Source organism: Poecilia formosa, unplaced genomic scaffold (genome assembly GCF_000485575.1).
Source record: "Poecilia formosa unplaced genomic scaffold, Poecilia_formosa-5.1.2 Scaffold42, whole genome shotgun sequence".
In the NCBI taxonomy this organism is placed as follows: domain Eukaryota; kingdom Metazoa; phylum Chordata; class Actinopteri; order Cyprinodontiformes; family Poeciliidae; genus Poecilia; species Poecilia formosa.
The window spans coordinates 2709487-2734707 of record NW_006799981.1 but is presented as its reverse complement, the minus strand read 5'-3'; the positions used below and the strand labels follow the sequence as shown (position 1 = coordinate 2734707).

At 38.4% G+C, this 25221-nt stretch overlaps 1 protein-coding gene across 1 annotated transcript; it reads left to right on the top strand.

Moving 5' to 3' along the window:
- The first annotated feature begins 15915 nt into the window (after window positions 1-15915).
- On the top strand, window positions 15916-23272 carry LOC103137675 (visual pigment-like receptor peropsin). The gene is made up of 6 exons (XM_007551520.2): window positions 15916-16162; window positions 16854-17059; window positions 19686-19785; window positions 21493-21597; window positions 22377-22600; window positions 22685-23272. Exons 1-6 carry the CDS (start codon window positions 16024-16026, stop codon window positions 23141-23143), a joined length of 1233 nt encoding a protein of 410 aa, XP_007551582.1. The 5' UTR covers window positions 15916-16023; the 3' UTR covers window positions 23144-23272.
- The last annotated feature ends 1949 nt before the right edge of the window (window positions 23273-25221 follow it).

Below are 25221 nucleotides of genomic sequence, written 5' to 3'. Positions count from 1 at the left end.
CATCACATTTTCTTTATATATGTCACACACATACAAAATACAATATTTCAATTAAATTGCTTTTTACTGGTAAGATTACAAAGAATTTTTCACATTTAAGTCAAAGCATTTTCTTTCTTGTCGGTAGATGGTGCTGCAGCACTTCTTCCTTCCAACTTCTTTCTAAACCTAAGTTGTAACTATTAGATGTGACTAACAGAAAACATTCTCAGACGTATTCAAGTGATTGAAATATGTATGTACTGTTTGACAGAAAAAGACGAAATCTTCAGCTCTTGGTTCCGTTTTCTTCATCCATATACTTTTATTGTGGGTGATTCGGTGACTTTACATAATCCAGCTGTAAAACTGTCCATCACCTATTGTGGTTTGAGAACAGCTTCAGAAATGAGTTACTACATGGTGAGAATGTGTTATTTTATGCCAATAAAGTTCCTTCAACAACATTCAAATGCCTAGAACCTTCCCATATTTAGTCACATAATCAGAAACTTCATTGTTCTTTTGGGATTTGATGTGATCGACACTAGGAAGTGTGTTATTGTGAATCAGAAGGAAGAGGATACATGATCTACAGATTTATTACTGAAAGTTGTGGCGTAAATGTATAAACCCCTCTTTTACTCTGGTATCCTTCAATAAAATCCAATGCAGTTGCCTTCTGACATCACCTAATTCCTGCTCAGGAACCACTGGTGTGTAATTTTTTTCTCAGTATGAATACATGAAAGCCTCACGTTTGTTAGAGACCAAACAGCAGACGGGTCAGAGATGAACCTGTGCAGAATTCATGTTTTAAAACAAAATCATGAAAAGCTCTCTTCAAACAAACAAAAAGAGTATGGGACAGCGCCTTTTATTCTTAACCGCCTTGTTTCATATCGGTGCAATTCGGTATTCAGGGCAGCATTTCCCATCAGCTGGGCTTTCATTGGGCAGGCCGTGTTAAACCCAAAAGCCTAATGTTACTTCATTCTAGTGCAACGGCAAACATGATGACGTACTAGTGTTTTGTGATGTTTTTCTGTCCTGAAATTAGTGGACTGTGTCGTGTGATGCCAGTCGCTCCACCCTAACCACGCCACACCGCTACAACTGAAGAAAGCCCCGGAATGGTGAAGTGTGGGTTGATTGCAGGTCCACTTTTACAACGGAACAGACAAAATAGCATCCCGAATCGCACTAAGCCATGCCGTACCGCTGTGTGGAAACGGGCAAACTTAGCTTTAAGTCTTTGTCTCGTGTGAATTCCAGTGACTGCATCACCAGCTTCTGGTTGTTTTCTTGCTGTGAAACATTTTTCCTCAAATTCGTGGAGATTGTTGACCTTTTAAATCAGATCAACCTGTAAAACGCTCTCTGTCAGCAGTGTAACCACACCTACTCTCCTTCCCTCAGGGGACAGATATTGGATAGTGTTATTTTTTAACATGTCATGACTGAAGAGTTTCTTTCATAGCAGCAGACAGGAATGAAGACTCTTGGGTTATGGTTTAATCATCACCTTTTCTTCCCTGTTTACTTGGCTCTGAAAACTTCCTGCATGGCACACAAACTTCAACATACTTGCTGGCTGAGTTAGAAAAAGCATGTTGGTGAAAATATAGATGTATTGTGAAAATGTGCATCACAGGATGTCTATAAATGTGTACAAATCATGTGAACAGGTCAAAAATTTGATTCATGTGCAGAAAGTGACGGATTAGAAGAAAACATTGTTACCAGAAATTGAATAACCATCAATTCACACATGGAAAAGTTTAATCCAGAGGCTAACAATCACTTAAAAGAGAGAGGATCCCTGACCAGCTGGGCAACAGACCAAACTGATTGTCCTTACAGTGATTCACTTCAACATTTCAGCAACCAGCTGCAGAACAACTGCCAAGATCTGGCTTTTGCTGCTTTTCTTTTTGTTTTTTACCTCATATTAAAAAATGTGCTTGTCTCGTAGAACAGCTAAATGATAAACCAGTGGAAAGTGCTTTTGTCCTGTAACTCTTTGAATTCTTAAAACAGATAGTTTTAATTTAAACTGAAAGGTTACACTCCATAAAATTCAACGCACCTATAAATCTGGGTAGAGAGTTTGGAAGAGTGCAATAAATTTGCTCCTCCCTTCGAGGACTTCAGTGGCATGTGGCTCACAAATGAAGCTTTTGAATCACATTGAAGCATTTATTCATAAGCTGCTCCTCTGCATTACGCCAGAAAGAACTGGGAGAATACACACAGGTGAAGAATGCGTTCAAATTGATGCCAGGAAACTTTTCATACAAGCAAGGTGGTTCATTTTACACATGTGAAAATAGCAGTCTTCCTGGTGATTTCCCTAGGGCTTAGTGGATGTATACCACACCACATGGATGGGTAACAAGCAGATGTTTACGTGCATCACAGAACCGGAGGTGATCATTCTCTGCAGATTTATGTACCATAATTGCATTTCTCATGTTTTAACACCCCGTTAATGTTTAGAAATGCAACTTCAGTTGTTTTTATGAGCTCTGCGGCAGGGAGGTTTGAATCTCTATGTAACATAAGCTGAGTTATGATGCTTTGACTGTAATTATGCAGTGATTTATACAATGTGCTTCATATTCCATAACATAATGCTCATAAACTGATAACTGGTCACTGTGCTAAACAACAGATGGACATCTTAAGAAGTTCAGGTCTTTGTTCCTTTTCTAAACATTATTATTTTTAACATTAAGCCAAATTAAAATATAAAGCACTTTAACAACAAGGAATAACCTGATCTCTGATAATTAAAAGGAATCAAAATATTAAAAAAATAAAACAGAATAGGATGCAAAAAATATTAATAAAAGCAAGGCAAAGATTACACAACATTTACACAGAAAAATGTCTCGTCATTGTTGATGAAGATGTGCAAAAAGGGTTTAAATAACTTCATTTTTTTTATTGCATTAGCATAATCGCACACTGCAAAATTTAGAAAAGCTCAACCTTTAATTTGAGTATATTTATTAGATGGAGCTAAAATTACCTTTTGTTAGCATTTATCTGAGTTTCTTGGGACTTCTAATTACTACTCCTTACCTTCCTGTTTTCCAGGGGTACCAAGTTGATATGAGTCAGTGATTTAACCAGGGTGAATGACAGGGTTATAAAATTAGCAAAAAGCCCCAAAACTCCCAATTTGAGAGCTACATCAAAGAGTGGAATCTTTTAGTCACCAAGTCTGAATGATACTGTTAAATGTTAGCTTCTGGGAGCATTGTAGGGAAAATGGCTTCTTCTTTAAAATTTTGCTAAGCTTCAAGAGGAAATATGTAGCTTACACTGTCTGGATTAAACACTCCAGGGTGGTTTGGCATGAAATAAGTAGGCGTAAAAATAATCGTATACACATTGGCATGTACGGTAGAGGATCTGTGATACTGTGGGCCTGTTTGTTTCTCTTTGAGAATCAGGAGATCTATATAGTTACAGATTTAAAAGTAACTGTTGTAGAGATCTGTCTATTGTACACCAGCAAAGAGTTTTATAATTTACTTTGTCCTCAGCATGTCCAGGAACAGCTACTCAGTGCTATGATGAAGGTAGGTGCAACAAGACCGTTTATAAGGAGTTAAAAACAGATAAAAAAAATGAAATGAACTCAAAAAATATTTGCCAGTGCAATAATGATAAATTTGAACAGTCTCTCCTCTTTTGTGCAGTATTTACAACAAAGAGGGCATTGCTAATTGTTTTGAAATTATATTTTAATAGACTCTTTGTGTTTTTTGTTGTTGTTTTTTTCTTCTTTTTTTTTTTGCTAATTGTCTCTAACCATCCAGTCTGAAATCTTAGTAAATCCTTAAAGTGCAAATTTGACGCAACAGGCTGTCTGTATTCTCTTAAAGTATCCATGTCAACAGGCAAAATAAAACCGGTGACCCCAGGATCAAAAATGATTTCCCTTGTCTTATTACTAAAATGTTGAGCCTCCAAGCTTTCAGATCCTGGTGAACTTTTGAATAGTCGTGCTACTGTTTTAGGGGCATATAAATCAGAGTAACATCTGCATACCAATTAAAAACAGTTAAATATGATATGGTTTCCGATATATAATATCAGAAACCCAAATATTGACCCCTGAGGGACTCCATATAATAAGCAACACTATTCTACTAAAAACACAGGTCAGAAAGTCTGGAAAACATTAACTCAAGAACATTCTGTACAAGAACAGTAAATGTAACTTTCCAATTCCTGTACTTTGTTCTAGTATCAGAATTTGACAGATCTCCATAAGACCATCCCCATTATCTTCCAACTCTCTGTTCCTGAGCCAACCCCAACTGGACCGTGTCGTTTTGGATGAAACGACCTCTAGTTTACAGCTTACATGGATATATGTTTACACGAAGAAGTTTGTACTTTCTAAATTATTTGCTCTGTAAAAGTGCCCCCAGAAAGTGGAACACACCCCATCGTGAATATCTTTAAACTACAGCAGTATATGTGTTATGCAAGTATGGCTGTGAGATGCTGTAGGACACAGAGAGATGAAAGAGATGACGCTTTGCTTCTGGGCAGATGGCCAAGCCATCCTGCTTTGAAACATCCTGATGAAACAGAGTCTCTCAGTAGGAAAATTTCGCCAGGACATCTTGGAGAGATTTTAATGTCCAGAAATCCTCAAAAGGACAGTAAAATGAGATGTTGCATCAATCATGATGGGGGGATGGGAGGAAGCATGTTATTGCATTTGGTTTTTAGTTACATTGCTTTTATTTCAGTGAAGTTGGTCGCATGCTCTATCCTAAATTTGGCTGAATATGTTTTGCGTTTCTAATAGGAATGCTGTTGGGAGGTATATTGTGCTTTAAGCCAACATGCAACTCTTCAAACAGCCTTGTTGTTTGGGGTCTACTGCTAATGCCAAAGCAGGAATGTGTGAGTTTAACTCTCTTAGTACTTGCCCGAGCAAATCATTTCAAAAGGCTCACATGGGATCCACACAAAACTGGTCTACCATGGAAAAGAATGTTTGGATAAGAGCAGCTGTGTATGCTCTGTGGTCCTGATTCTCTTGCCTCAGGAAGCCAGCAGCACCTTGATGTTGTTTTGTCAAGCAGAAAAATGGATTTCACCTGTCTCTATGATGCCATTTTGCTGTGCTATTTAACTTGTGATTTGTCCGTAATTTAACATTCAAAGACAGAAACCGCATCCAATGTAAAGCCTGGAGAATCAGGGACGTAGGATAAGCAGTGCCGTTCCCCAGTTCTGCATTTTGTTTAGTGCTAGTTAGCAAATATTTGGATGCTAATAAAGTCCAAAGTGACCATGTTAAACAACGCCTGACTTTTGCTAACATCTGGACATGTTAATCCTAACAAAGTGACAGCTACGTCTAAGCACAGACTCAATCTCAAACACTGTATAACAGCACTTTGTAAATCAGCTGTTTTTATGCTAAACTTTTGCCATTAGTGGTTCATAGAAAAGCTTTACAAACAGCAAGGAGCACACTCTGCCTGGTTCTGTCAGAGTTCAGTTGTAACAGTGCTTCTAAAAGAGCTGAGAATGCATGGAAGTACAGAGAAAAGTAATAATTCTGCAACCATTTGAAACATAAACTTCTCAAATGTTAAATTTATTAACGTATTCATTTCTTGCATTATAAGTGCAGTGATCAAATTCTTGAAAACATTGGAAACATGGATACAAACTCACAGAGTGACACACACTATAAATAACAATTGGGGGAAATAGAAATAAATTTGCTCATAAAAGACAGATGTTACCATTGAAAATAATTCTCACGAGACTCATTTCTCTGATTAAAAGTACTTTCTGAAAATAATAACCTTGAAGCATTTCTATTAAGATCATATTTGTCTAATATTTAATGTCCTGTTTTCATTTGCTGCAAATAATTCAGCGTCACGTTCCACAGGAAATGCACAAATACCAAACTGCAAAAACAAAGAGGTTTCACTGTATATTGTTTTTTTTTTTTTTTTTCTAACGCTATTATTATCCCTACTCTTACTCAAGTACAATTTTGGGGTACTTTACCCACCACTCATTGGCAACAAAAAGACCATTTATTACAGAATACCACTCAACAAACTGGATTTTTCATTCATCATCAAGCAATAACAATGAAAAAAAATATATAAAATCAGGAATTCGCTATTTCAGACACTCCTCACATGAACGGGAAGAGTAACAAAGAGAAAAGAGGGAAGAACAAAAAGAAGAGGAAAAGCAGCATGACAGACAGTTATGACTGGTAATTACTGTAGTGAAAGAACTGAGTCCTCAGTGGACTTTCACTTTTCATCAAGTGTGCTGGATGCACACAGGCTGAAGGAATGCACCGTAGGGTAGTCTGCGGCTTTCTTTTTAGTGCACCACTCACTTTCCTGTGCCAGCATCAAAAACCTACGTCTTAACACGTCCACTTCTGTCTAATATATATTTTAAACATCATCTGGGTGGGTAATAACATTGCTGAGAACATCAGTGCTCTGCACTATACAAGGATTTTGTGAAAATTAAAGAAAAAAAGAATTTGTTGTGATGTTTTAGATGTTTGAGGGGACATTTCAGAGATGTGCTGATGTCAAGTCCAGCACATCTGTTTCTGAAAAAGTGAAAGGCTGGGGTGTGGCTCCTGATGTTCCAGAGATTAAAGACTCGGCATGTCAAGTGCTGGCATGACGGAGAGTTTGCTTCCCTCCATTAGTATTGATGTTTTGCCAATTTTGTTGGCTGCAGAAGGAATAAAAAAAGAAATACATTACCTTGTATTTAGACACTTCAAATCTAACAGGTATGTAATAATGGACTAGGAAACTTGTTAACTCTGCATATTAAAGCTCATACTTAGATCTATACTTTCAACAAACTGTTTCATAATTTAGCAGGTATTTTCTGAGCTATATCCATAAAACATATCCGGTGCATGATGGCAGGCTTGAGGTTTAGTGTTTCCTGCCTTGTTCTTAAACACTAACATTATTTTTTTCCATCTTAGGGTAACAGTTTGGACATAGCTGGATGTTTGGACAGAACAACGATCCCAAAAATGCACCAAAGCCATTTTGGAATGGATAAAGCACAGAAAGAATAAGTTTGTGCAATGGCATTCCCAAAACCCTGACCTCAAGCCAGCTGAAAAATTATAGACTTTGTTTAAAAGCTGAGTCCATGTTTATTTAAATGAACACGATGGAACAAGAGTGGTCAGTTGTCCAAACAGAACTCTCTCAGCCTCTCGTTGATTGCTACAAAGACCATGTAGTCAAAGGTCAATTTACAAAAGGACGTGTCTACTAAAGTACTTCCAAAATGTGGATTTGTGAAAACCATCAATTCAAACTGCTCCATCCAATTGCATATTTTAAATGAATTGTTTTGGTATTTTTTAATCATGCCACTATGGAAAATAGACAATGAGCCCAAAACTGACAGAAGGTTTATTCCTACGGTGTGTGAATGCAACGTTCTCACTGTGAGTGTTCTCATTGGTTCAAACGGAGGTTAGCTTACGAAAATTAACTTTTTCTTATATATGTATTGTATAGGTCACTGTACTTCGATATCTTCAAGCAATAACTTCATTTTTAGCCAGCATACAAACTCACTGAGTGACACACACTATAAATAACCATTGGGGGGGAATAAAAATAAATTTGCTCATAAAAGACAGAAGTTGCCATTGAAAAGAAGACTGGCCTTGGCTACCAGCCTCCCATGAGAGAGAAAAATAACATTTTCATGGTAAAATGAAGCTACGCTTTGGGTCGTCTGGCTGCTGCAACAGTACCTACTTTTCAGCAGTCAGTGCTGAAAAGTAGGTACAAGTCAGTCCCTTAAAGTCTTTCGACTGTGTAAGGCCAGAACCACATCCTTTAACTCGGGGGTGATGAAAAGGCCAAATCCTTCTGGAAATACCAGCACTATTTAAAGTCGACTTTTTCTTTTAAAGGCTGATGTAAGCCAGTAGATGGAGCTACGCACAGACAATAAACTGTACCTTCTGTGTTTTAATAAACTTAACATAACACAATGGTTTTGTTTTCACAGTACAACTGTACTAGTTGTACTAGTTCTTGAGGCGGAAAATAAAACAAGCAAAAATAAATTAGTCAAATAAATTGATCACATGCCATCATGTTTTCACAGCTTCCAATTTGAATTATTGTTGCCTCTTTTTTTCTGAAGAAATCACTTGTTATTTAAGTATTTTTGTCATTTTCTTTAATTCTTAAGAACTGAATATCCAATCAATACAAATATTTTGGTGAAAACACCACTGGAACTAAAAGTTTCACACTGTCACTTTATCAAAAGAGCCTTGAAGAAAAGGGAAACATCTGGCCGCACCCTGAAAAGCAGATCATAGGTCAAGAATTTCAGCAAGGACTCATCCTGTTTAAGAAAAGATGTGTCATGCCCTTCAGGGCACACATTTTTCAGCAGTAATGTTTTGTCAAAAACAAGGTGATTCTCCTCAGGGTGCTGCTGCATGATGAATGGAGAAGCTGAAGTTTCAATATTCAGCTCAAGATGTGGGAGTTATTTATGGACTGCATGAAGGATATCAGTTCAAGGGTGACACAAATACTAACTAAACGATATACATTTCCTACTTGATTAGCTTTCTTTGTTCAGCCTCCTTCACTTGGACACCCTAAAATAAACCCAAGTGCAACCAACTGTGTTCAGAAGTTATCTAATTTGTAACCAGAATTCGTCTGTAATTTAATTTCAGGATATATACCCGTCTGGTGTGTGAAGGTCTGAACAAACAGCATCATGGAGACCAAGAAACACAGCTACCACATTAGAGAAAAAGATGTGGGCAAGTTTAAAGCGGCATTAGATTATAAAACAATATCTCAAGCTTTGATCATCTCACAGAGCTTTTCCCCTCTTCTTTGCAGTTTGCTGCGAACTATGTAAGAGGACACAGCAAACGTTGGAAGAAAGTCCAAAACAGAACACGAAAAAACATTGTGCATGCCTCATGTTTCTAAAACAAAAAATCTAAAATATCTATTTTGCTTGCGTCGACACATGGTTTAGTAAATGGCCCAGTCAGAGTTTAGGCATAAATCTAATTGAGAATCTGTGGGACTAGTTTAAAATCTGCTGCTTCTGCTTTCTGCCTGATTGAGGTTAAGTTCATCTAACATACTCTGTCATGCCACCCTGCTCTATGACCCTGAATGAGATTAAGCAAAAACTACAAACAGATCCAGGAATGACTCAAAGACGAGATTTATTGTAGTCAAATGGATCTTTTCTGTTATGTTAAAATTATAGCAACATTTCAACACAGCAGAAATAGCAGCAGTCAGAACCATGACTCTCTATTTCATTTAGGAAATAGAGAGACCTAAACTGGAAGGACCGTCTGAAACTAGTCAACAGGGCTCTGTCAGATGTTTGTTGTTTCTTCTTACTGAAACCCAAACCAGTTTGTGTCAAGGATCATTATATATAGACATAATATGATCCTGAAGGTTAACAGGTTATTTACTGGAGGAGAGGATAATGAGGCATCCCACTGACCTCCTGTCAGCACAGGTCAGCTGATCAGGAACACTTTCAGAGTCAATCTTATGTCAGGAGATTTTAAATCTTTCCTGGCATGCCTTTGCTACCGTGTGATGTTTTTAAGTTTGTTCAAATCTTTTTCATCCTTTACAAAGACATCTATATATCACACCACATCATGTCGGTGAACAGCTTTGCTTCCCTTAAGATGTTCAGGCAGATCTGCAGCTGCAGCTCCTAACTGCAGGGTCACTAAACCTGTTGATCCCCTTAAGCCCTCAGGAAAGTTACCGTGTCAGAGCACAAAGAATTCAATTGGCAAATGGAGGTTGATGCACAGATCTCCTCTTACTCTCTCAGCTGTGCTGCAGGCACCACGGTTTTTAGTGCAAACACTCAGAAACACAGAAAATGTAGCCTGATTCAAAACCCCTAAAGTTCCAATTACTGCTGCCTCAAAACTAGTGCTATAATAAAGTAATACAAGTTTTTCAGATGTCTCCGACCATATTTTAGTGTAGTATTATCTGTTGATACCTGGATGGCTGGGTCAAGTCTGGTAAAGTCTAATACTATTCCCTTAGTGTAATATGCTTGCATAAGTCACCGCTTAGACAAACAGAATGAGCAGCAGAAACAGCAAACAGGTCAGAGAGCCCAAATAAATGTTTGCATGTGGTTCAGAGCCAGAGATTGTGAGCCGCAGAACCAAGCTACATTACCTTTGGTTTCCCCTTGATTTCATATGCATACTACACCATTCAGAGGTCATTACAAGCTCTTATGAACAACATTGCAGGGCTTTTCTTATGAAATATTAGTGACTGCTTTTTTGTAAAGCTCTCCTTGATGGCAAAACCAAAACTTTAATATCTTGCAGTTAAGCAAACATACTGAACCACAGAGTTATAATAGTGAAAGGGAAATAGAAACAGCAAAGCCACTGCACTTTTCACAGCATAAAAAAAGGTCTACCTTTGTTCCACAAGTCCATGAATTTTTCTTCCCTTCACCCGTAAAGCAACTATTTATGTATCTTATAAAATATAAATCAAGAATGAATAGAAAAGAGGAGGAACTTCCATCCATCGTCTATACCTACTTTTCCATGAATGGTCATACGGCAGCCGGTGCCTATCTCTATCGATCAAGATGTATGAATTTATCCACAAATATTCCAATTGACACAAAAGGTTAGATTTTCCTCATGATGAATGAAACATTCAGTTCTTTTTGATAAAAAATAACGTTATTCCCATAGGCCAAACCTTTTGAAAAATTATCATGACTAAGATGACAGAAATTTCCCTACAGACCTAATACAGCCTTAATAAAATTAATAAAATGTAATTATAACTTGAGGAAAAATATTCTGCAAAAGTCGGTGACATCAACAATCTTTCATTTTGAACAGAATTATTATGTCTTATTTACTTTATTAAAAAAGAAAACTTTTAAGCAGTACTTTGGTTTTCTTAAATTGGTCAGGGTATCTTCAGACTTTATAATAACATTATAGTGACTTAATGTCAAAAAGGTCCAAATCACTTTTCAAAATAGGGAATGTAAGAAAACTTCACACTCAAATACTATAGATGTTGGTCACCTTTTCAAGTCTTTTTCAAGCCCTTTTCTTTGCAGACTTCTGCCCAGGTCCCTCTTGAAAATGAGATCTGGATCTCAACCGGGTTTACCTGATTAAATAAAGGAAACAAATAAAATAAAATAAAATAAAATAGGAAATTGGTAAAAAAAAAAAAAAAATAGAGCCTCTAAGCTGAATTTTAACTTAATAATTAAAAGCAACAAGCAAAATACACTATTGTGCTTATTCCTTTTCAGAGTGTAGGAAGATGGGATAACTTTTGTAACCCATTCTGAACATGAAAAGTTCTGCAGAATCATGACCTTCATGACCTGAAGGTGAACCATGACCTTCACGTCAATATTACTGCATTTACCTATTAATAATGTCACTTAATGTTGTGTCTTTGCTGATTCACTCACCTGAAGGTGCTGGACTCTTGAAACTGAAGACTCAGCGATTTGTTTTTGCTTAGACCATATGACCATCATGATGTTGGAAGGCCATCTGGTCCTAAATATAAAGCAAAATAAGATGGTGACATCACAACAAAAGTAATGTGCTCTTCCATGGGTAAGCAGAAAACTTTGAATTCTGCACCTTTTATCCCGGGACACATGACTAACACAAAATGGGAGAGAATCAAAAATAACACACACTTCAAGTTTAGACCTAAGTAACGTGCTTTTAACCCTCCTGTGGTTTTGGTGCAACGCTCAGGAGGAGTGCAGCAGATGTCACAGTTGAACAGCAGGGAACCTGTGTGACATCTAATGTAGGTAGCTACAACAATGAGTCTCAACTTTGCATCTCTGGGATTTAAAACAAACAGACATTAGCTACATGCTAGTCTGTTATTTGGGAGTGACACCAGAACTAAAGCCTATTCTGTCCTACCATCATAAAAATGTAAACATAAAATCCAGGTGGGTCTTGAGTGAAAAAAAGTAACTCCCATAGAGTTACTTTTGTGCATGGTGGAGGATCTGTGAAGCGATGGGCCAGTTTCTATTTTAACTGAATAATGAAACAAACATATGTTGCCAAATCAAAAGAGAAATTGTTCATAGGTGCAAAATCAACTTTCTTCCATGGGTCCTGTCCCCAGATTAAAGTCCCAAAAAACCTACGGGTTGAGCATCTATGTTGAATAAAATGTCTTTAGAATACTGGCAACAAAGTCAATAGAGATGTAATGAAAAAGCCAAACGTTAACATTTAATTTTGAAAAAACATTTGTCTCAGATTCTCTCTGGTGGAGCTCAGGACTATGGTGGCGAACTCCCATAGCTAGCAGAATTGCAGCCCGACCTCAAAAATGACAAGCAGGCCATTTAGCTCAATACTCTATGCACCTTTCAGACAAGTAGTAGCTGTGTCTCTTAATTAGTGACAAGGAAAGAGAGAGTGTGTGGACGTGTTTCTAAAAGCAGATCCTGTATTGGTCTTTTGACATGGTCCATGTCCTCTGTGAAGAGAGACTTTGTTGCCTTCGGACAGACCCGTGGCCTATAACACACACTTTTACAAAAGTACATGTGTCCATGACTTTCAGTCTAGAAAACAGCAGGCTTTCTTTGAGAGTTTTGCTTGAGACAGCAATCATCATGAGCCTGATAATACAGTGGCCTATGAACACAGAGAATGCCAATATACACAGGACAGGGTTAGACTATTATAAAAAAAACTTGTGTTTGAAAAATTTAGTCAATGTTCAGAGTCAGACCTAAGTTAACTGAGGACCAGTTTACACTGAGCTTGAAACAGTGAGATTGTTGTTGTGTCCTAGCTGCTCGTTTACCCATTTCCATTGATCGGAGTCTGTGGCACCTTTTGAAACCAGAGTGGAACTTTTCGGGAACAATCCCTGTCGAGGTGTGAAGTACTCTGCAGGTGTGAAAGCACACATGTGCAGGACATATGGCTTCAGGATGTGGCGGAGGTTAAGGGTTTCGACAGTGTGCTAAAATCAACCATACTGTGCTTCACCATGGTATGGGTGGGGGGAAGTTTGCTATTGGGGTCGTGACAAGAAGGGGCGGACAACATGAGGCTGATAACAAAATGACGTGATTTTCTTCATGCAACTGCAGCAATGAGAACTGATTTTGTCACTTTGGTCCAACCATGTATAATCCTTAAATGTGGAACATTTCCCCAACCAAACTCTGAAAATACTGGCTGTTTCCAGACAGCAGTCTCATGTAAACAAAACCTTGAAATCCAATGAGTATTTCAATGCCCGGATTGTCCTGGGTGTTTTGTTTTTAAGGACTTATGAGAGTTTCTGTAGAATGTCAACCTTAAAACTAATATATGCGACGTCAGAGGCGCATGACAAGCATTTTGTTTCAAGCTGTGCATTTTATTTTATTATTTTATTTAATAAAAGTTAGATCTTAAATCTTGGCAAAACTTGAAAATTGATGTACATAGAGGCTGAATATGCTTCAGATTTTTAATTGTAAAAAAAAAAAATATGTAAAAACCATGCATCCTTTTCCTTCCACTTTAGATACATGCACTTTCCCCCAATAAAAAACACAGAAACGTGTGGATGAAATGTAATAAAAATGAGAAAATTTTGCAAAGCTCTGCAGATGTCATTCCTTTGTGCTAAGCTTTGAAAGCCTCTCTAGTCAAATAAGGCATGCTGTTTTTCCAGTGAACATAAGGACTGCAACACCCTCCCTTCACACCCTTGTTTTGAGTCAATTGTTGACAGATGTTTTGTTATACTTAGCACCTGCTGAACACAGGGTTTTCCTCAACCTTTGACCTCTTCACTTAGTCGCAGCATAAGCCGAGTAGCAGCTGTCCTCAACATGAAATCCACCTCTCACTTGTCGCCAAACTGTCTAATCTGTTGATTAGGTTTCACTGCAGCAGGTGCCACACCTTAGCACCCAGTGATGTCAGGCAGGAGGTTTTTGCATAAGCATCTCCACGTTGTCCACATTAACCTAAAACCAAAGAAGATTCTGAATGTAATTTTGTTCCTGTAGACTGCTGAGGTTAAGCTGTGTCATGAAGAATCCTCTCCTTTGAATGAGCAGAGACTGGGTTCCTTGTTAGCTGCTGGACAGGTGACAATTAGGGTCAGAGCCCTGCTTTCCTCTTGGCTACGTCTGGCTTTCAGAGACTAAAAGGGTTTCATGAGGAGGACTCGGAAGCATTGAGGCATCTGGCAGCAGCCCTTCCCTCCACATCCTGAGGGCCAGCAGAGCTGCTGTGTGGCAGGGCGATCAGGAAGACAAGGTGTGCACTGTAAGCTAAACGCACATGGAGGGCGGTGGCTCAGGTTCCCACTTCGGTAGATGCTCCACCACAGAGAAGCTCACTGTGAAGAGGAAAGTGGAGGAGGGGAAATGTGTCGCAACTGTAAGCTTGCAAGAGTGTTTTAATCAATAACAAACGTCTAGCCTCATTTGGAGAAAATGAGCTGAATTTCATCTTTTTCAGTGTAGTTACGTACATCATGTGGTATTGCCCCACATGCTGCATCCCTGAAGTGCCAGATGCTCCAGCAGTGACATCAGTGCACAATGAACTTGGCGCAGCATGGATAATCCTCATCATTTGACACTTCAAAGCTCCGTCACAGTTGAAGTGCAGTCGCCGCCTCCATTGCTTCATGTGACTGGAATTGATTAGTAGAAGTTAAATATATGTCTGGAGAGATGGTGAAGCTTCACAGGACGTATTCCTGAAGTACAGAGACATTTTGCTCTGAGTGATTTACAGAACCAAAAGCTTATGTACTGTTCATGTTTGTCAACGTGTTGCTTCATTTATTATAGGTCCAATCATGAGGCCCAATCTTCATTTTGATGTATAAAAAGATCATTTAACCCCCGTTAAAATGTCAAATTTATGTGACATAAAGAAAACAAAACAACCTTAGTCTACGTTCAACAACAAGGCCTTGATACTGGGTCATTGTTTAAAAATGGTGTCTATATTTAGTCAAGCTTAATGAACAACGTGTGCTCTTCTCCAGTGATCTTTTGTGTAAAAATCACTGGAGGTTTGTGCTCCTATTTACTATGGAATTAAAATTAAAGCAAATGTTAAAAAAAAGAAGGTGAATTTTTGGGCTGCACCTAAGATTTTTGCATTTTAAGAACATTTTGATAAGTAAACATCTTGCTCTAAAATGAGACCATCTGCACCAAGAGCACATGCTGTTGAGTCAAATAAAATTTACTTTCACACCTGATCATCCATCTAGGTACTCCACCTGGTTTATTATACAGGTATAACCCTCCCAGGTAGTAGAAAAGGTACATTTCTACTTTCTCTTTTTTAAATTTAGGATATTGCAATGAGTTGAAAACATGTTATGTAGTCCAAGAATTTACAAAGAAGCTTAATCAGACCAAAAATAATTATGATAATGAAGTTGACAGAAAGCAAATGAGAAAATTGTGGAGATATTATATTGCTGGTTGGAGTGGATTCGTTTTTCAAATGATGAAGTTGAAATAATACAAAAAAACACACCAGATTAAAAATAAAAGCCAGGTTTGAATTTGATCAATAGCTCAAAATGTCTATCTGTTTAGACTTTACCGATGTCCTTTGATTGTCTTTGATTAATCCTGGTACTTTACCTAATTAAAACTAAAACAAGTGACTCTATAAGGCTTACTGGATACATTGCTATTGACAAGGATTTCCACCCAAAATCCCTATCTTCTTAGTTGTAAGAAATAGATAGGATTACCAGTCCAGACATCGGAACAAGCGAGCAGGCAGGTATTAGTGACTGTGTCTAAGCTGGATTTAAAACCAACTGGCCCGTCATCCCTACTGGTGAACGACGGCAGTATCTGCAGGAAGCAGTGGAGAGCAAAGCCGTCGTCGAGGACAGAAAGGATTCATGCCGAGGCATCAAAGTGCAGGCCATGGAAATAACGCTGAAGGGTTTTCCACTGAAGGTGGTGAATATTCCATGGAGGAATAATAACCTCAGCACTCTGCATACAGAGGCTCCTCTCTCTGAACAAGGAGAAACCATCGTTGGAGTCTACCTGTTAGTGCTGGGTGAGTCAACGACTGTCTAACCTTAGTGACAGGCTCCTATTCCGCAGGTGTTCGTGTATTGAAAGATGAACCATTTTTCCTTTTCATTGAAAAAATTCAAGCAAACATTTAAACAAGCAGGGGACAAGTAAAGTTCAAAGTGCTTATAACCAAAAAACGTCACACAGTAACCAATTATGAAACAAGCAATAAACATTACATTTTGTCAAATGTCATCAAAATCATCAAGGAAATATACAACAATTATACATATTAATGTTCAGCTAGTATTCAAAGGGAACTCTAGGCAGGTTGGTTTTTGTCTTGATTTATAGGAACTTTGTGTTTTATCTGATCAAAGTCTTAAAGTCCAGCCAAGCAGGTTTTTTACGTGAAATGGCAAATTTATCAGTTCGTCTACCTTAACATCATCTGACTATAAAACCCACAGTATAAATATGCTCATGGTAAAATGGACACACATGTAATTTATGTTGTATAAATTATGCAAGTACAGCTCATAATGACGTGGTTTGTTGCTAGTCAACTACTACACCAACAAATGATTATATTTTGCATTATAAAACATTAGACAATGTGTAGCTTTTCTATTGAACACCATCTATATTTGAATATATTTTACCAATCTAGTTTTACCTGCACTATCAGATAAGATAGTCCTGAAAATATCTCTGATATTGCTTCTTTGCAGGATGGCTTTCATGGTTTGGAAACAGTCTGGTGATATTTGTCCTGTACCGCCAGCGGGCCTTACTCCAACCAACAGATTTCTTCACCTTAAACCTCTCCATTTCTGATGCCAGCATCTCGGTGTTTGGATACTCTCGAGGAATTCTGGAAATCTTTAACATCCTGAAAGATGACGGGTATCTGATCACGTGGATCTGGACTTGCCAGGTAAACGAAATGTAAAAACAAATGCTAAATAAGCCAAACAATTCCTTGTGTTCTGGATTTTTTTTCTCTGCTAAATCTCAAGCTGTGCTATAGCAATGAAGTTTAATAACAATTAAAAAGGTAAAATGTTATCATACAATGTTCTGAATTGCAAACAACGTTATGTGCATTGTCTATCTTTCCCAGTTAATTCATTACATTACAAAACAGCAGAGGTTTTACCATGAATAGAGCATGTGTGCGAGTGTGTGCGAGTGCATATGCAGGGGATTTTGGTACTCGCCATGCAGGCTAGAGGTTAAATCTGTAATAAGATTAGCATGTTGGAGACCTTTAAATGGGTAAACCTCTCCTAGTAGAAGTTCAACAACCAAATGGAGAACTATTAGGAGCTTTTCCCTTGATTTTTCTTTAGCATATTTTAACCATTTGCTCAAATTTTTCAACACAATTGCAATTTCCATCTAAAACCTTAATTTTAAAAACAAGTCTTATGTGTGCAAGCAGTGAAGTGCGCCATTCATCCCTGTGTTTTCTTATCCGCTCGCAGCCACAGCTCAAAATTAAATTGTTGTCATTCTTTTGCCTGGAATTCAAGCAGGCTATTTTTCTTGCTCAAGGCTAGCTCCGGAGGAAAGTTGGGATCCGTGCAGGAACGTCAGGGAAAACTCCCTGAAAAATCATAGAAAAACAAGGTGTTGAAAAGCTGTAGCGTGCCACTCTTATCTTACCTTCCCCTGAGAGGCGAGCTGAGATGGGGGTGGTAGTCAAAATTAAAAATAAGGGTACACTCCAAAAGCAACACTTTAGAAAAGGAAAGAGCATGTGAACAAGCATGTGAGAAGCAGATTAGTGCACGAAACGTGATGTGACCAGAACAAACCCCAGCCAGCTCTGTGTATTTGCACCTTAGGAAGCCGAACTGGGCTTCACAGAGGCAAACATGCAACATAAAACATTAAAGTCATAATTTATTTTTCTTTTGATTCTTCCTACATATGCAAGAAACTAGCTTTGAATTAAAACCCCAGGAACCAGAGTGAGTGAGAAAATTGTGATGAGTGCGTGTAACTGGATTAGTACAAAGGAAGATCAAGATAGTAATTAGCAAATGACCTCAAATGAGGTGTGTTACCTGGAAGTGACTCAGCAGGGAGCCGGGTGTTGCACAGTCGGAAAGAAATGGAAACACCGCAACACCTTTCAAGAAGGGTTGTAATTCAGAGATATTCGCCCTCAAACAATATATAACCCAAAGTTTACATCAACACCATTGGCGGTAAAAATTGATGACCACGGTTTGTGTGATACAACGCAATAATTCTGTTATCTATCATCCAATTCAGTTCACTTTTTCTGTTCATCTTAGTTAGCCTGAGTATTTAATTTAAACGAGGGATGTACAACAGACTTTACAAGAAAGTAAAAAAAAATTTAAAAAGCTGATTGTAGGAGCACTGCGACAGACTGGCGACCTGTCCAGGGTGTACCCCGCCTCTCGCCCGGAACGTGAGCTGGAGATAGGCACCAGCACCCCTCCCGACCCCACTGAGGGACAAGGGTGTTCAGAAAATGGATGAATGGATGATTGTAGGAGCAATACAGCATCACTAAAGCAGACATAATATACCAAAACGCCAACATAGCTTGATAAAGTTATTTCCTCATGTTTCTTTTAGCCATCAACATGTAGGTCAAAGGAATATGGGAACGATTTCTTCCTGGTCATTAAACTTGCTATACTTTAAATAACAATGTGTTAGAGTGAGAAAATAATTTGTTTTGTGGATGACCGTCACCTCGATTGCTGTTGTCGTTTTTGATTAGGTCATATTTTGAAAGATTTAGCTGCCGGAGCTGGAATACAGTAGAATCATTTTAAAACAAAAAAACAAATTCTTGTTTTAGCAAGATTTATATCCCTATAAACCAAAGTATGTTCATGTTTAAAAGAGAAAGGTCACAATAGTAAAACAGCGAAACCTTGCAGGATGCTTACGTGTCATCAAGAAGAAACAGAATGAGAAGATGAAAGGAGCCATAATCTACTTATTATAGCAAAAGCCATAAAGCTTCACTTGTCAAAGTGAAAAATTGTTCTTCGTTTTTGGGCATTGATGCATGGACAGATATGTTTGCATAAAATTTACAGTAAAAAGTTGTATTTGATCAAATATGCTGGAGCTGTTTAGCTGTGAGCTTTAGCTTTTCTTTTTATTTATTAACTTTTATGTAGCTAGGCGAGTACTTAATGATATCAAAGATCTCTTTTGCAAAGTGTTCTGTCCAAAACAGGCAGCAACAGTATTGCAAAAAACACAGATTCTAAACATTTCACATGTAACAATCAAACTATTTAACTATTAAGCTGAAAGATAATGCATTGGGACAAAAAGTAGCTACAAGATATAAAAAGATTATAAAATATAGCAAAAGCACCTGCACTGCAATGTGGACACCTTTAACTTTGGGAGAATAATCAACCAAATTATGACCTACGGTAGCATCTGACTGAAGAATGATGCAAATATTGGGTCTGGAAGGATCAGATCTTTAATCTGGTGAAGACACTGTAAAGATGCCATGCAATAAATGAAATAAATCCCCTGTGTCCATCTTCTTCCAGGTAGACGGCTTCCTCACGCTGCTCTTTGGCCTTGTGAGCATCAACACCTTAACAGTCATCAGCGTCACCAGATACATCAAGGGATGCCACCCGCAAAAAGGTCAGAACAAACTGCTCAGAGTGCAAGTGTGAAAACACAAAGAGGGCCATCATGGCTGCCTCCTTCTCATTCCACTGACCTCCTCTGACAGAAAAGCCTGCTTCTGTTTTCATCTGGGAAAATAACTACCATTCGTCTCCAGCCATTCCATTTATATTTCTCCAGTATGTCATTAAGACAATTTGAGGTGACATTTTCTATTTTTGAGACTACATCCGAATGTCAAAGAATGTCCTAATTACATAGAAATGAGGGTGAAAAACTGTATCTGATTTTATGTAGTTGGCGGTTGTTTTTAAAACTCTGTGACTGTAAACTGTGCCCATTAGTGGCGAGTGTGGGATATCACCAGTTGCATTATATGCCATAATACAGCCATTGAAAATGACTAACCTAGGTCTGAATAGAGCAATTTAAACAATCTAAGGAGCAAATTAACCACCAGGTATGTGAGGTGAGTTGGTGTGAAAGCTACAAAAAGCTCTGAGTTTTGGTACTTACAGTTTTACAGATGGATTTATATCTCTTGAACTTTTACACATTTTTGTCAAATTTCAACCATAAGCCTCTATTTCATTTGGATTTTATGTGATGGGTCAGCACAACACAAAGTAGCTGTCCGATAATTTACCAGATAGATCAGAAATGTATTTGTGGTTAAGTTTAATGCAGGTTTAGCTTACAAAACAATATCTCAGCCTTTAAAACATACCATAGAAAGAATATAGCTGTCCATCTATACTGGCAGGACGGGCAATGGCAAACATAAATTCTTGACTTTCTTTCAAAAATGGTTTTCTTTTTGCCACTCTTCCGTAAAGGCTAGATTTGCAGAGTAAAAAAAAAAAAAAAACGCTAATGTATTTCCTTGTCCTGAGCAACAAACATGTGGTCAAATGAGACCAAACTAAAGCACACAAAACACTGTGTAGGGTGAAAAACACAGCATTTCCACAGCAGAACATTATGCTGTCAAGAACAGCCTCCCTTATTCAGTTAATTGCAGGATGGACAAAGGTAAATCCTGCAAGAAAAGCTTTGAGCACAAAATCTAATTGCGAATCTGTAGGAAGACTTTCAAATTGTTGTTCAGAGATCCTCTCAGTCTTACTTCAACTATTTTGCAAAAAGAATGGGCAAAGAGTTCAGTGCAAATCTGTTTGAGAGACGGAGGAAAACACTTCCAGCTCTGATTTAATTAAAGGTGTTCCCTCAAAGTATTGACTCGGCAAATAAAAATGGACTCTTTTTATAACTTTAAAATGTTAAACAAAATGGGGAACCTTACTTTCCATTAACAGATAAGCATAGATTTGTGTTAAAACTGATAAAGTTTGTGACAAAATATTGAAATGTCTAAGGTCTATGAATACTTTTGCAGTTCCTTATAGCAAAGCTCTGAAGTATATTTTAGAACTGCAAAGAAAGAGCTGACCTTTTCATAGTTTCCTCTGATCGCAAAAATGTGTGTAATTGTGTCCTTTTCAGATGTTTGGTAAAGGCTGTCAATAAAAGACTTCATTGTTCAACAAATGTCAATGAGAGTGCTGACATTCATAACAAGTAACAAGAATTTTCCTTCCTTCAGAGCCTCTCACTGTTTCTGTTTGCCAAAAACATTTAACCTTTAAGAACTAAAAATCAAACTCATGAACTACGTATTGTTGTTTTGACATTGCCTTTTCTTTTTGCTGTGTATCGTTGCAGCACACTGCATCAGCATCAACACCATTGCAATATCCCTAATTTTCATTTGGACCGGAGCGCTGTTCTGGTCTGTCGCGCCGCTGCTGGGATGGGGCAGCTACACAGGTCTGTTCCAGTTTGAAACCTCACCAAAATGTATTGTTTTTTTTGTGCCCACTTGCGTCTATTTTGTACAAAACTGTTTTCTATCAATGTACTTAGCCATTCCTTTTTAGTTTTTCTTGGTAGTTGGGTATTTTAGGGACAAATAAAACTAAAAATGTTTGAGTCTCACTTATAATTTCATTTAATTGGAATTTTTTTCCCCCCCTTTCTTTTCCTTTGATTTTTGTTTGGCTCACCTCCCCCCTTCTACAAAATATGACTTTTGGGCATTGGGTAGCTCAGTTGGTAGTATTTACAGAGGATATAATCCTCGACGTGGTTTTCCTGCGTTCAATTCATGGTATCAGGCCATACGCTGCATGTCTGACTATTCTCTCTCCATCCTCTTTCTTGTCAAATGACTCTTCACTAAAAGCCAAAAGTGACAAACATTTAAAAAAGAAATATCACACATTAGGATCCTTGATAAAAAAAAATATATATAAATGACCTCCTAAAGCTAGATCAAATTAATTGGAGACATATAAACCCATTTCCTCAACGAGTATTATGAGCACTTTAAAGTACTAAACCAGGTATGAAACATTACCACAGTAGGAAGGAACTAAAGCATGGCTGGTATGAAGCAACAAAAGAGAAAGCACAAGAGAAGTTATAATAACCAGTTCCTGCATGGTCCATATTCAAACTAAAATAACAACAACATCAAAAGAGGATATCAGTTCATCTGTAATAATTACTGAGCTACAGCCTGATTGTCTGCATCTTGTGTTTTGCAGATCGGGGTTATGGCACCTGTGAGGTGGACTGGTCCAAAGCCAATTATTCCACCATCTACAAGTCTTACATAATCTCTATCCTCATCTTCTGTTTTTTCATCCCCGTGATCATCATGCTCTTCTCCTACATATCTATTATAAAGACTGTAAAATGCACAAATGCAATGTCCGCTGATGGTTTTCTCTCTGCGCGACAAAGGAAGATGGAAAGAGATGTCACGAGGGTAAGTCGAATGTAGAATCATGACATATTTGGTGGCAGAAATAAAAATGAAACCATAGTGATTTTTTATCCCCCCCCCCACTAGATTTCTATTGTAATCTGCACTGCTTTCATCATGGCCTGGTCACCTTACGCGGTGGTCTCCATGTGGTCGGCCTGGGGCTTCCACGTACCCAGCACCACTAGCATCGTCACCCGCCTCTTCTCCAAGTCTGCCAGCTTCTACAACCCACTCATATACTTCGGCATGAGCTCCAGATTTCGCAAGGAGGTCTCACTGCTGTTTCCGTGCATTCCAGAGAGCAGGGAAGTGGTGCATCTGCAACACTTTAGAAACATCAAACCAAAAGCTGAGAACTTGCTCCAACACACATCCCTTCCTGCCCAAAGACCAGAGGCGAAATATTTGGCAGGAGCGCCAAACGGGTCCAACCCTGACAGCGACTCAGGGGTCAACAGTCCTCCTGAGACTCCACCTGAGATCTTCCACATCGATGTGCCCTCACACATTGAAACGTCAGAGTATTGGTGCGACAGACTCTAAGACTGTTTTAAACCAGCAGTACAAGAGTGGGATTGACTGTTTTTTGTATTCTCTTCATCTTACCCATCTTCATAAGCAGATGTACCCATGTTTGGCATCAGTACGTGCGCCAATAAACAAGTTTTTGAAGGCTCAAATTATATTTTATATTTTTGTTTCACTACATCAGTCTGAAAGTTTTTAAGACCCAAAGACGAACAGACTTGGATGACTTTCCTGGTACTAATTAGAACTACTTTGAAGTTAATTAGTCTGCCATTCACCTTGCAAATAAATCATACCAGAATCTTCTAGTTAGCACTAAAGGTCACGATCTTTCCAGCCTAAATCCTTTTTGGAACAATCCATGAAATGTGGAAGCAGTAAAGTGCTGAGACATGAGATCCGTTGTATCATCTGGAACCACTGAACCATCCTTGACTTGACTGAAGTATCTGATGGTGTTATGCAGTGCACCCTCGAGGGTGCTCACACGCTAATCTCACATATACGCTGCAGATAACGCGGTGTCCAAAAAGATGAGCAGTTTCACATCTCCATTAGTTGCATCGTCACCGTGTCGGCCAGCTAAAATCAGAAGCAGAGGGGTTAGGTTTTTACAGGAAATCCAGCCCAGAGAGCTGTGAGTTACAAATTTTCTATGTTTACAACCCGTCAAAAGGATGGCAGGGGTGTAAGAGAAATGAGTAACCCTGAAACTCAGTCCGCCCTCTTGGTCTACTTGGGGCAGAGGGATCTAATCTTGAATAAAGCTCCCCAGTGGCTCCTGCAGAGACTGTAATAGCGCACACAATGAGCTCTTTTACAGCAGTACTTCAGACTTGTAGCTTCAAATGGCAGGCAAGCATCCACAACACCTTATGCGCCAACAGTCTGCATAAACCAACTATAGCTCAGGATTTGGGAGTCATGTAAGGCTGATATCAAGTGTCGGGTGTTAGGAGAGGTAGGGTTAGATACAATGGCTGGACAAAAGGTCATTAACACCAAAGTGACCGTGGATATGATGTGTTCGCAAAACAACTCTGAATTGTCCTGTATGGTGGAACTAGACTAGAACTAGGAAGGATAGAAGATAGATAGTTTCACAAGCTTTCATTGGGGAATACAGTTTATAGAAAGTCTCAATCCCCTTTAGGATTAGGATCTGAGAAGTTTCAGAGTTTAAATCTCTGAACCACTTAGTTGTCCCTTTGCCTCGTACTTATGCCCTTTGTCATGCCCTATTCTACTGCTGAATAGTTTGGCAAAGGTGCTGTTGGGAGACGTTTTATATCTTGTTTTCTTTCTAGCTATGTTTCTAGGCAAAACTCATGGATGAATTATCTCAGGATGCTTATTTCTCTGCATGACACAGGACTCAGGGTACCGTTCACCTTATTTCCTGGGAAGTATCCTGACCACATCCCCTGGAGTTCAATCATTATACTTCGTGCAGAATGTTAGTCTGACTTAAAGTGGCTTCTTTGACCCCTTTCTAGACATTTGCACCTGACTGCTGCCATTCCTTATCAAGCTCTACAGGAGTGGCAACTCAATCCTTTTGCTGAATCATCATCACGAGACGGTCCTGACGCCTTCTGGACTCTCTTGGGTACTTTGAAGATTTTTTCACAACAACTCAAATTCTCTCATTGAAGTTCCTGAAAGATTGATAAATGATGACTGGCAGCATGACTTTGCTTTTTAATGCAAAGGGAAGAGGGCACTACTTGCTTACTTGGAGATAATCATGGTTACCAAAAGCATTGACTGATGGTAATACAATTTACAATACAAACTTAATTTTTTGCTTTTTTCCGAACCAAAAAAAAGCAAACCTAATTTCTGACTAATGTTAGGAAAGTGTGATTTTAACTTCCAATGAACACAGGGACATTGCTACATAAGTACACCGCACCAACCCATGGAGTGGAAACCAGACATTAGTGTCTGGACTAAGTTGTAGATATATTTGAAGATCATCTGCATAGCAATGAAAAGCCATGTGTGTGTGTGTGTGTGTGTGTGTGTGTGTTTTTTTTTTTTTTTTTTTTACCCTAAGAAAAAAAAAAAAAAAAAAAAAAAAAAAAAAAAAA